This window comes from Rutilus rutilus (genome assembly GCF_951802725.1).
Source record: "Rutilus rutilus genome assembly, chromosome: 20".
NCBI lineage: Eukaryota > Metazoa > Chordata > Actinopteri > Cypriniformes > Leuciscidae > Rutilus > Rutilus rutilus.
Genome location: NC_140225.1, coordinates 8,514,031 through 8,531,962, shown reverse-complemented (window position 1 = coordinate 8,531,962; position 17,932 = coordinate 8,514,031). Strand labels below are relative to the sequence as shown.

Here is a 17,932-nt window from a genome sequence, read left to right as displayed (position 1 = left end):
GTAAAGTAAAATTATTTATTTAAATGTGTATATCATGCATTTACATGTATTTGTAATTACATATTTATGTAATGACAAAGTTGCAATATAGCCTACATTTAAAATATATTAGCTTTAAATGTAATATTGAATAACACACTACAGTTGAAATTATAATCAAATACTTTACTTGTGCTTTAATATGTTATAGTGAACACATTCAAATAAGTGTAGTTCTTTAAAGTAAAACAAAAGATTACTAAAACATTATTTTGTAAAATGTAGCTACTATAAAGTAGGTAATTATATTATATGCAAGTACGGTTTCTTAAAAATATACATTTGAGATTTGAAGTGCACATTCAATACAATTAAGTGCACTTGAGTATCTCAAACATAGGTTTCTCAGTCCTTCCCAATATGGACATTGCGACACATTTTCTTCTGTACACAGTGACCACTGCTGACCACTGTTTTCAGGTCAGCGTGAAAGAGAAAGAGGGAGAAGCACTGAGAAAGAGTAGATGGGGAGAATGAGACAGGCGACAACATCTGTCCCTTGAGTCTCCTGGGAACAGATGGGCCTGCGGGGAGAAAATAACTCAGCCTTAGGCTGCCGTTCTGGAGGGAAGACGAAAAAGAGCAGGGACAAAAGACAGAAGGGGGAGGAGAGCGTCGGGAAAAAAAAGAGAGTAGGGGGTTTGTTTGGAGGGAGGCGTAGAGGCCAACGGGTTCCAACAGACCTGAGACGGAAAGGAGACGACAAGGCTAGAAAGAGGAAGAGATGTGAAATAGACAGGCCTATACAGCTGATCAAAGACAGTGACAGCTGGGGAAAGAAAGAATGTGAGGAGGGTTCAAAGGTGACGCAGCTGATGAATGTTAAACATGAAATGTTTATGGCAATATTGTAATGATCAGCTACTGATCTGATAACACACCTTCACAGTTTCCACAGCAGCAGTCCACAATTTTTTTAGGCTTTCAAAATCCATTTCGAGTGTTCTAAATTTTTTAATTCCTGATTACCAAAATTAACAATTAAAAAGAAAACAGTTTTCTTTTAATGATAAACTGCATTATGGGAAATGGTTTTGTCAAAGAGTTTGATACTTCCTTATCAAACCCCCAGTCAGCCTGAGGCTGCTTTCAGCAACTTTGTAAAGACTTCTTTGGGGGTCCTGTGACGCATATTGATGGTCTATAAACACTGATTGTCCTCATTTAAAATGCATACAGTGGTACCCGCACCGAATTAAAATGGGACGTTTGCAAACGCAGGGCACAGCCCAGTCCTGTAATTGTGTGTGAAGTGGAGTCAGCAGTGCTGTGAGACAGCTCTGTGTTTGCCCAGGAATGTTTAATGTACCAAACATAAAGACTTGCAAATGCCTCTGTGTGTTATCCTGAACTCAGCAGTTCTTATCCGGTCGTTAATAATCCATATCTCACCTGCTGATCAATATTTCATTATGCTTGTCATTTGATGCTGGACTTTAACTGCTCTGAACAGTTGTATTGGACATAATGCCCCTAAAATTTAAAGTAGACTTCAGCATATTTTTAAAAAGAGTACTAGTGCAAACAGAATGAAATGTTTTCAGACACTTAATTGCATGTTAATTGCAAGTTAACAAAAATGTATTATTGTTTATTTAAAATGCAGTTAGCTCAACTTTAGAGTTTATTTTGACCCACTTAAGTAGATCTTTATACGAATTTCAGAATTACTATTGTCTTTGAAATATGGTTAAAGTGTAGGCTACTGTCGAATGTACAAGCATTTATGGCAAATTAAAATATACTTTATTTCTATTGAAACTTAAATGATAATAGCCAGTTTAATAACATTTATTTATAATTACACATTTGAAATGATAAATGTGCAATTTATTATGTTGGCTTGACAATTCCAGCATACTGACATTTCTTCTTCTTCTTCTTCTTCTTCTTCTGAGACAAATAAAAAAAAAATGTAAACAGTATCTACTCCTAGTTTTCAAGGTACAACATCAAGCACATGCAGAAACATACTGTGTTAATTCATGCTAGCAACATGTTAAAACATGCTAACATTGTGCTAAATAATGCTAGCAACATGTTAAATGCTGAATGTGTTGAAATGTGCTAAATCAGACTAGAAATGTGTTAGTAACATGTTAAATTATGCTAGCAATGTGCAAATTCATGCTAGAAACATGCTAGCAATGTGTTAAACCATGCTAGCAACAAGCTAAAACATATCAGCAATGTGCTCATGCTAGAAACATGATAGCACCATACTAAATCAACCTAGGAACACTACCTTGTAAATCATGTTACCAGCATGTTAACATTCTAGCAATATACTAAATCATGCTAACATGATAGCACCATAATAAATCATACCAACATGTTAAACATGCTAGCATCATGATAAAATAATGCTATCAACGTGCTAGAAATGCTAGAAACATACTAAAACATGAAACAGCAATGTGCTAATTCATAATAGAAACACGCATTTAATGTGCTAAATCATGCTAAAACATGTAAACAACGTTTTATTTACTTTATTTATTATCTTTTCAAAGTAATTTAAAACTTTCAGACAAGACCTTTTAAAGCCAACATCAAAGTTTATCATAAAACTTTACTCATCTAGTTACATTTAAATGTATATAATCTTGTGATGTATATTGAATAGCACAGCTAAATTGCAAGTAAAACCTTTCAATTTGACACTACAAATTGCAAAGTGTTAAGAAACATAGACATGAAAGTGTATTCTCTGTAAGTACGCTTAAATGCCCTTTTATTACATTACAACAATGATATTGTTTACACATGGTTAAACACAGTTAACATTTTCATAATTCTTAAGTTTGTGATGAAGGGCTTAAGAACAAGACTCCTGCAGACTGCTTAATTAAGTTAAATGCATAATAGAAATGAATACAAATAAAGGTGGAGTTGTCATGTAAATGACATGCTAGTTCATTTAACAGAATGTTTGCGATCTTGTTTTTTTTTATTTTAGTAAATATTTAAAGTAAGTGGTCTATTTGCACATTAAATTTAAAATCTACACTCATCAGGGGACTGTAAAAACATAAGGACCTTTATTTTATTTTGTTTCAAGCCAGAGAAATCTTTGTACCACCCAGGAAGAGTACAGGAGTGGCAGTTTTGTGGTGAGAGGGTTTCAGAAACACCCTTGAATGAAATTATAATGAACTTTCAGTTATGTAGTTTGTGCATAAACAACAATAAAATCACTTCCACAAAGGCTCTCAACACCTTGGTGGCTGCAGGGACACTGTTCCTGAAGTGAACTGTATCTGACATCTCAACTACAGTACTCATCTCAGGAGAGTACTCAATATCACAATAACATGACAAGAGAAAACCTCTGAACACATTGATTAGAGTCAGCTAAAATAATTCAGCTTGTTTTGTCCCAGCACTCAATTCAGGGAGCCACCTTGAAAGAAAATGAAATTGCTAAAGAAACAACCCTAGAAAACTAATAATGTTATAATAATGTTACCATATCCTAAATTTGATGTTGTCAGGTATGTTTTGGGCATAACAGAATGAAAGCAAGCAAACATCCTCCTCAGTTTGAACTTTGAACATGCACACACAGCAAGCTGTTATTATTCTTATCAGTAAATCTGGTCTCAGTGTTTATTTTCACTGTGGAATATAAGGGAGGTGGAGCAAAGACTGGATGAAATGATATACAGCAATGTCTCGCACATTGTGAAGTTTGACTCAGTTGTCTGAACATTTTGTCTTGATGTAGGTCTATTAGCAGCTATTGGTAGCCAGTGGAGACGTGTGAATGGATCAAACACAAAATATTTCAGCAAGTGGTAAATTTAAAGTAGGCTAGTTGAGGGATAGATAAAGAATGATGTACTTTCGAGAACTCAAACCTCAGAGTGGAAAAGACGACAGGATTTTTCTTAAGATATGAATGTTATGCTTGTATATAGTGAAGGTTGGGTGTGGAAAAGTTGTGGAACTTCAGTAGAGATGGTGAGAAACTCGGCTCAGTGGAGATGTGTGTGTGTGTTTAGTCAATTATTCTTTATAATATATATATTTTTTAATACAATTATTCTTTATTCCCCTAAAAGTGTCAGATATGAAATTATAGAGATCCCACACTTGGCACCCCACACACATTCAGGCACTAGCTAATACACATTTACTTTTATACTTTTTTTTGCTTTTTTAATAACTTCTTTCAGAAATGTTTTCTAACTCCTCCTAGACCGTAGTTTCGATTTGCATGAAAACTATATTTAATGAGAATCAGCCTATAAGAAGCTTATTTACATTTTTGTTAATAACTCGTGAGATACCATCATACCAGCTCGCCATACCAGCAGCAACAACATGCAACATTACTCACCATCATACCCCACCGCACCTCTGCCACTAGTTGGTTGTGCCAAGGCTAGTGGCACATCTGTTTGCTTGTTTGTCCATAGCGAACATGGACAACCACACATGAGGTCACTAGCAGTAACATTGGATATGGCCACCAAAGAACAGAGTGCATCACATGCTTGGCACTCGGTCCGAAAACCCCGGATAACAGCGTCACATTTTAGGGAGGTTTGTTATGTGCGTGGACAGAGCTCAGCTGAACACCTGGCTGAAAGAATCTACAAGGGAACCCGCCAGACAGCAGCCATGAAGAGAGGCCTTGAAATGGAATCTGCTGTTGAGGAATACTGTCTGCTGCGAGAAGTAAACTACCACACTTGTGGATTCTTAATTCACCCCGATGCACCTTGGCTGGGGGCCTCTCCTGATGGGATTATTTTTTACCCAAAAGAGTGCCATGTTTTTGGACTTTTGGAGATAAAATGTCCCAATGTCAAAAGTTACATGGACTGTCCTTACCTTAAATTTCAAAATGCCACACCAGAACTGAAACAACAGCATGCGTACTATTGGCAAGTTCAAGGACACATGCTGATCTCAGCATTGGACTGGTGTGATTTTGTCGTTTATGCACAGGATGACATGATGATCCAGCGCATATACAAAGGCATCAAAATGTTTCAGACCATTCGAGAGAAAGCTGTCCATTTCTTTCTTTACTTTTACCTGCCAAGATGCCTACAGATGTAAAAAGACAAATAATCGTTTATTATTGTATCAAAGTTTTTTGTATTTACATGTTTACAGTCCTGCAGTGCAAATGTACAAAGTTATTTATATTCACAGTCCTGCAGTGCAAGTGTACAAAGTTATTTAAATACACGTTTATATTATTTATATTTGAACAAATCAATCCCCAACCAATGTTATCTTGTCTTTAATCCTTTGCCCATGCTTTTACTAAGGGGCCATTCTGATAATTTATAAGGAGGCAAGCAACTGTGTACAGCTGGTTGATGCTCCCTGTGATGGACAGAGGAATGACTGTGTCGAACAGCTTGTGTTCCTTCACCCTGCGGATGAGACGCTCGACGTGGACCCTCAGCCGAGCAATGGACTGTGTCTTCCTCACCTCATCAGCCGTCATCTGTTTCCTTTTTGACAGCAAAGCAGGGCTGTAGACTTTGCATGGCACACAGCCATCAACAAGAAAACCTTTGTCGACCATTATCGCCATTCCAGGTTTCAACAGAGACACAATCCCAGACTGCTTAAAAAGCTCCTCGTCACTGACAGTTCCTGCATACAGGGATGACACAAAGGTGACCACACCATGTGGTGCCATGCCGATTAACCCCTTGAAGGTGCAGTGGGACTTGTAAATGGAGAAGACTTCACTTTGAAGCAGGAGAGAGGATGGAGTTTGGCAACGCAGTTCCGTGCAGTCGATCACCACTTGTGTGTCTGGGTAGTCCTGGAACTCATTGGGAAGATGAGCCTTGACTTCCTCCTCAGACATCCATATGCGGACAGAGCCAAGAACAGTGTACAAAAAATTGGCCCACGTTGTAATAATTCGGCTAACTGTAGACTGATGAATGTTGAATCTGTGGGCCAGATCCTGCTGTGCTAGGCCAACTGAGAGGTGGATCATGAAGAGGAAGAACTCATCAATGGGCTGCAGGGACTGACCCTATTAAAAATAACAAGGTTTGCAATTATGTTGAATTTTCACTTTCACTGAAAATGTAAAATTAAGTTTTGTTTTGCCATTTCTTTATTCACCCATGCACTGCCTCTTGTTTCAGCTTCACTCCATATTGTAGTTGCTCTTGCTCTAGTCACACGAATCATGTTGTGGGATGCAGGTTCAATGAGTTTCCAGAAAGTCATTAAATGCCTGTAAGTCATAAATCTAAATGAGATGTAAGACATGTTTATAATATATACATACACATATATATATATATATATATATATATACACACAAACAAACATACATACATACACTACCGTTCAAAAGTTTGGGGTCAGTAAGATTTTTTTTATGTTTTTAAAAGAAGTATCTTCTGCTCACCAAGGCTGCATTTATTTGTTAAAAAACAATAAAAAAAAACCAGTAATATTGTGAAATATTATGACAATTTAGTTTTCTATTTTAATATATTTTTAAACTGTAATTTATTCCTGTGATCAAAGCTGAATTTTCAGCATCATTACTCCAGTCTTCAGTGTCACATGATCCTTCAGAAATCATTCTAATATGATGATTTGATGAACAAGAAACATTCATTATTATTATCAATGTTGAAAACAGTTGTGTACAAAATTCTCTAAATTCGCTGATGAATAGAAAGTTCAAAAGAACAGCATTTATTTAAAATAGAATATTTTCTAACATTATAAATGTCTTTACTGTAACTTTTGATCAGTTTAGGCCTAACTCATCCTTGATGAATAAAAGTATTGATTTATTTTATTTCTTTACCCCCAAAATAAAATTAAAATTCTTACTGATCCCAAACTTTTGAACGGTAGCGTTTAATGTTACAAAAGCTTATGTAGAAAATGTAAATAAAAAGAGAAAATGTAAATAACTATTTTCAACATTGACAATAATCATAAATGTTTCTTGAGCATCAAATCATCATATTAGAATGATTTCTGAAGGATCATGTGACACTGAAGACTGGAGTAATGATGCTGAAAATTCAGCTTTGACCACAGGAATAAATGACACTTTACTGTATATTCACATAGAAAACAGCTGTTTTAAATTGCTGTTTTTGTTTGTATTTTTAATCAAATAAATGCAGCCTTGGTGAGCAGAAGATACTTTTAAAACCATTAAAAATCTTACTGACCCCAAACTTTTGAACGGTAGTGTATATACATTTATACAGACATTTTAAAACGTACCTAGTGTAGAATCTTATATCATCGTCGGAAGCAGCAAATCGCCCCAAACAAAATCTTTGACTGACTGACAAATCTTCCACCTGTCTCATTAGTCTGTCCACCTTTTTATGGAGATCTTCTATCTGATCCAGTGCGTTATCAACTGCCGCGGGTTCTGGAACTGAACAATAATCATGTTCCAGATAATGGGCATCCATTGGCACAGGAACCTCATCCACTTGAGTGTAAGCCTCCCTTCTTTGCCATACTCCGGTGGTGCGCCTTGGTTCAGCATCAGAGTAGCCGTTCCACTGGAATAAGGTTGGTACAGCTCCCTTCCGCAGCAAGCGACGCCCTTTAGGGGTCGATGGCTCTATCAGCTCATCGCTTTTAAAGTGACGACTGCAGACCCTTGTATGAGATGTGATGTTAAATCTCTCACGTCGAATGTTGTGAATCCACTCTCTGCGTGTTTCTACGTCCAGAGGAAAAGTGTGGAAACTCAGTATAGAGTTAAACTTTGAGGAGGCCTCACAAAACGGGACACAACAATGTTCAGCCGAACTACTGTCTTCCCGCCGTTGATATTTAAACTTTCTGGAAGCCATCACTACAATGCTTAACTATATAACACTATATATAATAATTAAATTATAAAACGCTGTCAAATGAATTTTATGAAAGTTTTGCTAGTACACTTTGCTATAGAACGCACTATGCGGAAGTAAAGACGCTGGCCGAGATTCTACCGGAAACACATCAGCAGCGTTCGTGCATATTCTTCTTCTTCTTCTTTAAATGTATTGGCGGTTGGCATACCAATTTGGTGCATTACCGCCACCAACTTCAATGCGGAGCTTCAATGCGGATTTAGACGCTTATATTAAAAAAAATATACAAAAAGAAGAGGTTTATTCTTGGTTGATCTTAAATTCTATAAAAAAAGATCTGATTCTTTTAGGTACCACATGAGAACTGGCCATGCTGATAGTTTTAATGTAGAAAAAGAAAGTAAACCCTCTACAGATAAATGTGTCCTTATTCTTTAACTTTTTCTAACAGTATGGTTCTCTCTGTGCTGTATGCTTCACACTCTAGCAATACATGTTTTTTGCTTTTCGTCAGCTGTTTTTAATGCGATTGTATGCAGTTTTTACTCTGTTTTTGCCATAACTGACAAAAACACGATATGCTCTCGTTGTGTTGTGGCGACATCTTGTGGTCAACATGTGAACGGCACGTCACGTCTGATCGCCTGGAACTCACCCAGGTGGAACATCACCAGTGATGGGACATTTAATTTGGGATAATCCCACGTCCAACCAGCACAAGTGACCCGGTTTCGAGGGAGGACTTGATTTGTCACCACACTGGTCAGACAGTAAATAACCGCCGCAGACACGTCAACAGACTAAAGTCCATCCAAAAAATCGTTCGCAATTCCATGTGGAACTGATATGAATCTTTACTCCACCGTCAATCACGTACTTCACCGTATTGGACGTCACCGACTGAGTATCTCTTCACGAGCACTGGGCGTCTGTCTGGGACCAGTGCTTGTAAAGCTGGAAGTAGAGTAATAGGGTTCTGCCTGCAAGGTCGGGTTTGGTCTATATATGGACTATGGTCTATGGGTCAGCAGAGCGTCGATTGTGAAGGATTTCCCTCCAATATATATATATATTATTACTGTGTGTCCAAAAAAAACTGTTTCTCAGTTTTTGTGTATTTATGTAATTCTAGAAATAATTATCATAAAGTATGACTGATTTTTATAGTTTGCTAATGAAAACTTTAGCTGGGCATGACTACCAGTTTCTCTAGTAGTTAATGATATTAGACTTCTACCTTATTAGTCCAGTCATTTTATGAAAAAAGGTTGAACAAATTGTTTGTTAACATGGACAAACGGTGCATAATCTAATTTTGTATGTGCTAATTTGCATAAATACCACAACAGATCTAAACATTGGGTATAGCCAGGTGAAAATGTCTTGTTGACAAATAACAGTAAAATACTTAATGTTAAGGTCTGAATGGAACCCATTTAGGCTACCCATGAGCATTAATACATAGAGGCAGGAAGAAGTACTTTAGAAACCAGCCTTTATTAATTATTATTGCAGAGATGGGGTTTGGGGCTGGGTCTGTGGGACTGTTTCTTGGGGACATATATATATATATATATATATATACAGTGAGGAAAATAAGTATTTGAACACCCTGCTATTTTGCAAGTTCTCCCACTTAGAAATCATGGAGGGGTCTGAAATTGTCATCGTAGGTGCATGTCCACTGTGAGAGACATAATCTAAAAAAAAAAATCCAGAAATCACAATGTATGATTTTTTTAACTATTTCTTTGTATGATACAGCTGCAAATAAGTATTTGAACACCTGAGAAAATCAATGTTAATATTTGGTACAGTAGCCTTTGTTTGCAATTACAGAGGTCAAACGTTTCCTGTAGTTTTTCACCAGGTTTGCACACACTGCAGGAGGGATTTTGGCCCACTCCTCCACACAGATCTTCTCTAGATCAGTCAGGTTTCTGGGCTGTCGCTGAGAAACACGGAGTTTGAGCTCCCTCCAAAGATTCTCTATTGGGTTTAGGTCTGGAGACTGGCTAGGCCACGCCAGAACCTTGATATGCTTCTTACAGAGCCACTCCTTGGTTATCCTGGCTGTGTGCTTCGGGTCATTGTCATGTTGGAAGACCCAGCCTCGACCCATCTTCAATGCTCTAACTGAGGGAAGGAGGTTGTTCCCCAAAATCTCGCAATACATGGCCCCGGTCATCCTCTCCTTAATACAGTGCAATCGCCCTGTCCCATGTGCAGAAAAACACCCCCAAAGCATGATGCTACCACCCCCATGCTTCACAGTAGGGATGGTGTTCTTGGGATGGTACTCATTATTCTTCTTCCTCCAAACACGTTTAGTGGAATTATGACCAAAAAGTTCTATTTTGGTCTCATCTGACCACATGACTTTCTCCCATGACTCCTCTGGATCATCCAAATGGTAATTGGCAAACTTAAGACGGGCCTTGACATGTGCTGGTTTAAGCAGGCGAACCTTCCGTGCCATGCATGATTTCAAACCATGACGTCTTAGTGTATTACCAACAGTAACCTTGGAAACGGTGGTCCCAGCTCTTTTCAGGTCATTGACCAGCTCCTCCCGTGTAGTTCTGGGCTGATTTCTCACCTTTCTTAGGATCATTGAGACCCCACGAGGTGAGATCTTGCATGGAGTCCCAGTCCGAGGGAGATTGACAGTCATGTTTAGCTTCTTCCATTTTCTAATGAGTGGACAGTGGACCTTTTTTCACCAAGCTGCTTGGCAATTTCCCCGTAGCCCTTTCCAGCCTTGTGGAGGTGTACAATTTTGTCTCTAGTGTCTTTGGACAGCTCTTTGGTCTTGGCCATGTTAGTAGTTGGATTCTTACTGATTGTATGGGGTGGACAGGTGTCTTTATGCAGCTAACTTCCTCAAACAGGTGCATCTAATTTAGGATAATAAATGGAGTGGAGGTGGACATTTTAAAGGCAGACTAACAGGTCTTTGAGGGTCAGAATTCTAGCTGATAGACAGGTGTTCAAATACTTATTTGCAGCTGTATCATACAAATAAATCGTTAAAAAATCATAGATTGTGATTTCTGGATATTTTTTTTTGATTATGTCTCTCACAGTGGACATGCACCTACGATGACAATTTCAGACCCCTCCATGATTTCCAAGTGGGAGAACTTGCAAAATAGCAGGGTGTTCAAATACTTATTTTCCTCACTGTATATATATATATATATATATATATATATATTTGAATCTTAAAAAATTCTAAAATGTCAGCACCACTATTTCGTTTCTTAAACAACTAAAACACTGAAAAGGTTTCACAAAATCACAAGTAAATAAATGTGCATGTGTGGAAATGAAATATAGGCTACCATCTAAATATACCAGGTTAGCAAGCACTGACGTATTAGCAACTTACAGTGAACCATAACGACACCTGGTGTTTGTAAGAGATATTACAACGGGTTTGCTGATGCTGCCTTCCATTGTGCAACCATCGTTTCCTTGCTGTGACAGTGTCAGCAATTCTTTCTAAAAGGCCTGGCGTGAGACTAGCTGAAAGATGACTGCAATTCATTAAAATCTGGTTGTGTGCACCAGAAAGTGCAACAAATGGGCCTATAGCTGCAAGATTTTTATCTTTATTACCATGAATTTTCAAATAATTTAAATAAATAAAAAATATCTAAACACAATATCCAAATTCAAAAGAAGGTTTGTGTCAGTATTTATGCGTCACAAGCATTAATGCAAAATTTTAGATGTTAAAATTTACTATGTGGTATTTTTCAGTGACTCTTTCTGCAGGTTACATCATTACCCCAGTAGGTGGCGGCAAGTGACTGTTTTTATGAATTATCCTTCAAATTGCTCGTGAAACGATTTGTCCAAAAACACCATTTAGTTCAGGGATGAAATCCCTGGCTGTGTCCGATACCCTCATTCACTATTCCCTACATTAGTCCACTATTTTAGGCTAGTTCACTTGAGGGAGTGAAATGAGTGAGTGAATTTAGACACTAATTGCACCTGAAGGGCTGCCGCTTTTGCATAGTTTATGCTTGCTGTTTAATCAGCTGAAATTTTTTAACTTAGAAAACTTGCAGCTCCAGTAGTAAGATTTAAAAAATATATATATCTTGAACTCTGTCATGGAAACTAGCATGTATAAACCTTAATTAAACAATTTAATAATCAATTAGATGAATGCTACGTATGATATTACGCTGTAGCCACATTGGAGCAGCGGTTTGGAAAATGGATGGATGGAAAATTCATCTCCTGCGATGCCTGAATTCATTCGGCATGATACTCTCACATTGCATTATGGGTATTCTCTAACAGTTGAGAGTACATCGTTATTACAGTGCATTGTGTGATTGAATGAGTGCACTCGATTACGTCCACTAGTTTCGGATCACCTACAAATGGCTGTTCCCTCAAATAGTGTCCTAAGGGTTTAGGGGGGCTATTCATGTTTTTATGACAGACTAACTGAATCATTCACACAAACGATTTGTTCAAAACATTTAGGCCTATTCATTCAGAAACAAAACGCCATGTGTTAACTTCTTGTTGTTTGATCATGTTGTATAAAGGCAATACCACACTCACATGTAGCCTATGCTGTGGCCGAATCTTGATAGCTCCAGAAAATGTCCACTGCACATTCTGACAGGAGATTTCCCAATCAATGACTGACACTATGTAGAATTTGTTTGTAGACACAAAGATCTGTATAAAAATGGTGTAAATTGTGTTTCAAAATTCAGCCAATGACAAACATCCATAACCTACTTTATTGTAATTGCAACTACAAGTGAATTTCCATTGGGGAAAAAAAACAACATGAATGTGAATTATTTGAATACAAATTAGCCGCAAATTATTAAATGAAGCATGAAGTTGTGAAGTGGCAGATGCTGGATAAGCTGGACTTTTTGTCGGGGCTGAACGGAGTCCAGTATTTAAAAAGTTCAATAGAGAAATATGCAATGAAGGTAAAAAACGAAGTGATGCTTTTAAATATTAAATTAAACCCGCCATTAGGTGGCGATAAGTCACTGTCTTTATGAGAGAGTCATCAAGTCATTCATTCATTCAGTAAGGAAGCAAGTGGCTGTAATTATGAATGAATCATTGAAGCATTGACTCACAATTTGTTCAAAGCTGTGTGGTGCTGTGGCTTTCGTGGAGCTATTATTTTGTTGAAAAAAATACTGACAATACTGTGTTTAAAATTAACATCACTTAATATTAATACCTTTCGTTTGTTGAACTGTTGTGTAAAATCAATGTCACATTTGCAATCGTGTGGATATTCGATTAATGTGATCAACATTAAACGCAGGAACTCATACAGGGTATGTTTTTGTATCGAAGAGAGTTTAAATCTTAAACCGATCTCTATGCACTGTCTGTGTCTATATTTGTTCTTCATGCTAGTAAGTGCTAAATCCCCAATTTTACAAAGGTAGGCTACATGGTCAAGAATGGCAGTAGGCCATATCGTGATTGGCCAAGGCAGCATTGTTGAGTGAAAGCAGTCAGTTTTGACTGCAAAAAATGAGGTAATTTGATCGGATGTCATGTATTTACAACATTTTACCTGCTAGAAATACATGCTCAGTTTTAATGTTGTTTTAAGGTGGGGAAGAATTAAATTAATTAAATGTTCACGTACCCGGACAAGTGCATGGACACCGCCGTCTCCGGAATGGACACCAAAGTCTCCGACACAGACACCACCGTCTCCGGCACGGACACCAATGTCTCTGGCACGTCTTCGACACGGACAAGTGCACAGTCACCACCATCTCCGGCACGGACACCACAGTCTCCGGAACGGACACCAACGTCTCCGGCAAGGACACCACCGTCTCCGGCACGGACACCAACGTTTCCGGCACAGACACCAACGTCTCTGGCACGGACACCGGCAAGGACACCACCAACTCCGGCACAGACACCACCGTCTCTGGAAGGGACACCAATGTCTCCGACACTAACACAAAAGTTTCCAGCACGGACACCACTGTCTCCGGCACAGACACCACCGTCTCAGGAAAGGACACCACCGTCTCTGGCATGGACACCAATGTCTCCGGCACATACACCAAAGTCTCCGGCAAGGACACCACTGTCTCCGGCACGGACACCACCGTCTCTGGCACGGACACCACCGTCTCCGGCAAGGACACCACTGTCTCTGGCACGGACACCACCGTCTATGGCACGGACACCACCGTTTCCGGAAAGGACACCCACTTCTTCGGAACAGACACCAACGACTCCGGCACGGACACCAACGTCCGTCCATTTTGCACGGACACCAACGTCCGTCCATTTTGCACGGACACCACCATCTCCGGCACGGACACCAACGTCTCGAATTATGAAAATCGAATTATTGATATTAAAAATGAACATTGTTACTAGTAGCAATTCAATTATTATCAAAAATAGACATTTCAACCAGTGACAATTGAATTCTTGATATCGAAAATGAAGGATTTACTTGTAAGAATTGTATTTCTGATATGTGAAATTCGAATTTCAACTAGTAAGAAATCAATTGTTAATATCAACAACTGAAATTGAATGGCAGCCTATGGTGACATTTTACTATATATACAGTGAGGAAAATAAGTATTTGAAGACCCTGCTATTTTGCAAGTTCTCCCACTTAGAAATCATGGAGGGGTCTGAAATTCCAGTGTGAGAGACATAATAAAAAATAAAAAAATCCAGAAATCACAATATATGATTTTTTAACTATTTATTTGTATGATACAGCTGCAAATAAGTATTTGAACACCTGTCTATCAGCTAGAATTCTGACCCTCAAAGACCTGTTAGTCTGCCTTTAAAATGTCCACCTCCACTCCATTTATTATCCTAAATTAGATGCACCTGTTTGAGGTCGTTAGCTGCATAAAGACACCTGTCCACCCCCATACAATCAGTAAGAATCCAACTACTAACATGGCCAAGACCAAAGAGCTGTCCAAAGACACTAGAGACAAAATTGTACACCTCCACAAGGCTGGAAAGGGCTACGGGGAAATTGCCAAGCAGCTTGGTGAAAAAAGGTCCACTGTTGGAGCAATCATTAGAAAATGGAAGAAGCTAAACATGACTGTCAATCTCCCTCGGACTGGGGCTTCATGCAAGATCTCACCTCGTGGGGTCTCAATGATCCTAAGAAAGGTGAGAAATCAGCCCAGAACTACACGGGAGGAGCTGGTCAATGACCTGAAAAGAGCTGGGACCACCGTTTCCAAGGTTACTGTTGGTAATACACTAAGACGTCATGGTTTGAAATCATGCATGGCACGGAAGGTTCCCCTGCTTAAACCAGCACATGTCAAGGCCCGTCTTAAGTTTGCCAATGAACATTTGGATGATCCAGAGGAGTCATGGGAGAAAGTCATGTGGTCAGATGAGACCAAAATAGAACTTTTTGGTCATAATTCCACTAAACATGTTTGGAGGAAGAAGAATGATGAGTACCATCCCAAGAACACCATCCCTACTGTGAAGCATGGGGGTGGTAGCATCATGCTTTGGGGGTGTTTTTCTGCACATGGGACAGGGTGACTGCACTGTATTAAGGAGAGGATGACCGGGGCCATGTATTGCGAGATTTTGGGGAACAACCTCCTTCCCTCAGTTAGAGCATTGAAGATGGGTCGAGGCTGGGTCTTCGATGGGTCGAAGCACACAGCCAGGATAACCAAGGAGTGGCTCTGTAAGAAGCATATCAAGGTTCTGGCGTGGCCTAGCCAGTCTCCAGACCTAAACCCAATAGAGAATCTTTGGAGGGAGCTCAAACTCCGTGTTTCTCAGCGACAGCCCAGAAACCTGACTGATCTAGAGAAGATCTGTGTGGAGGAGTGGGCCAAAATCCCTCCTGCAGTGTGTGCAAACCTGGTGAAAAACTACAGGAAACGTTTGACCTCTGTAATTGCAAACAAAGGCTACTGTACCAAATATTAACATTGATTTTCTCAGGTGTTCAAATACTTATTTGCAGCTGTATCATACAAATAAATAGTTAAAAAATCATACATTGTGATTTCTGGATTTTTTTTTTTTTTAGATTATGTCTCTCACAGTGGACATGCACCTACGATGACAATTTCAGACCCCTCCATGATTTCCAAGTGGGAGAACTTGCAAATTAGCACGGTGTTCAAATACTTATTTTCCTCACTGTATATATATATATATATATATGCAAATGACAAATCCCAGCGCTGCTTGTATCAGTGGAGCTTTGCTGACATCTATTGGGGGGAAATTGGTACTGCGCCCAAACAAAAACTTACTGAAAGCTCATTTTTGAGATATCAACCCCAAATTTGGAACACAACTTGTTTAGATTTATGGCTTGGATTTTCTAGCAGTTTGTGAGTTCAAAATGTTTCATAAAATATATCTTATATAAAAAAAAGTAATAATTTTCATTACCTAAAACCTCTGGAACTTTTTTGTTTGACTTTTTAAAACTTTTTTCACTTCAACAATAATCTGCCATGGGTCTTCTTTAAAATGAGACCAAACTTAAGTCTCTGCTCCAAAGCTTAACAATCTTATACCAGTTTTTTGACAGACATTTTTGTCCTTCATCCATTTAAGTTCAGTTCATAATCGCTTCATAATGATCGTATGGTTAAAAATGTGCCCCATCTTCTTACATAATGCAGTGAATTTGTGCCACTTGGATCATATTGCTATGTAAAATGAACATGGCATGCCTTGAAATGTATTCTATTATAATTGTATGTATTAGTTTGAACACAATCAGGACAACTTAAATAGAAAATGGCATATCTGAGCGCACTCTCTTCTAAAGGAAGTACTCATCAGCACCACTAGAGGACAGTATAGAGGCGTGTGTTATTTTAGTTTGCCTGAAGGCCTTCACCATGAGCTCTGAGGAACAAAGTCAACTATTATACAATAAGCTGTAACACAGAAAACGACTCCACTTTCCCAGGACCACATGTGTGTCTTTGTGTGTGTGATCTCCATGGTTACAGTCCTTTGATCTTGTCCTCTTATGAGGGACACTAGTAAAAACAGCATTCACATATAGTGGCTTTGTTCTCTGTAGAAGGTTGCATTGCATCAAGTACAGGTTGGCTGCAAATAAAGGCTAAACAAGACTGATTTTATCTGTGATGTGTTGAAGTGTGTTTGATAGCAACCAGGTCCAGACTGTAGTATACTGACTTCCAGAGATTTTACAAGACAAACATGAGCAATGATTTCTATGATGGCTGCTCGAGGAACAGTTTTCACCTTAGATGACCTGGTGGACCTTCTCCAAAAAAAAACATTATTTCATATAAAAAAAGAACAATTGGCTAAATTGGCCTATATTGTATCTGCCAAGTTAAGACTGAAATAAATACTATCAATAATTTTCAAAGATCATTCTCTTTTCAAAGATTAAAATAAAACAAAGGGAAATGATTAAAAATGTACAAATTGTTGTTTCTTTTAATATAAATAAATATAAGTTAAGAACATGTAGAAGTTAACTTTTAAGTGAATTTTACATTTTTAAATTGTATTTATTTATTTATTTAGAAAGAAATTTATACTTTTATTGAGCAAGGATGCATTAAATTAATCAAAAATTACAGTAAAAAAAAAAAACATTTATGTATAATGTAAGATTTCTATTTCAAATAAAAGCTTGCTATTCATCAAAGAATCCTAAAAAAAAAAAAAAATGCATCACATTTTCCTCAAAAATATTAAGCAGCAAAACTTTGATAATAGTAAGAAATGTTTCTTCAGCAGAAAATCTGCATATTCTTAAGAATCATGTGACACTGAAGACTGGAGTAATGATGCTGATAATTCAGCTTTGCTGTCACAGGAATAAATTAGGCCTACATTTTAAGGTATTTTAAAATAGAAAACAGTTCTTTTTAAATTGAAATAACATTTCACAATATTACTGTAATATTATTTTTGATTAAATTAGCCTTGATGAGATATTGGTGATATGTTAAAAACCGTCTTGCCGACTCCAAACTTTCATGACTATTTTTTCCCCTTAGTAACAGTAACATAAA

At 38.0% G+C, this 17,932-nt stretch overlaps 1 protein-coding gene across 1 annotated transcript; it reads right to left on the bottom strand.

Moving 5' to 3' along the window:
- Positions 1 to 5,141: 5,141 nt before the first annotated feature.
- Positions 5,142 to 7,865, bottom strand: LOC311280201 (uncharacterized protein; the record flags this gene model as incomplete). Its single annotated transcript, XM_084392175.1, has 3 exons — positions 5,142 to 6,052; positions 6,145 to 6,259; positions 7,279 to 7,865. The coding sequence occupies 3 exons, from the start codon at positions 7,863 to 7,865 to the stop codon at positions 5,297 to 5,299; spliced, it is 1,458 nt and encodes a 485-aa protein (XP_084248301.1). The 3' UTR covers positions 5,142 to 5,296.
- Between the last annotated feature and the right edge of the window lie 10,067 nt (positions 7,866 to 17,932).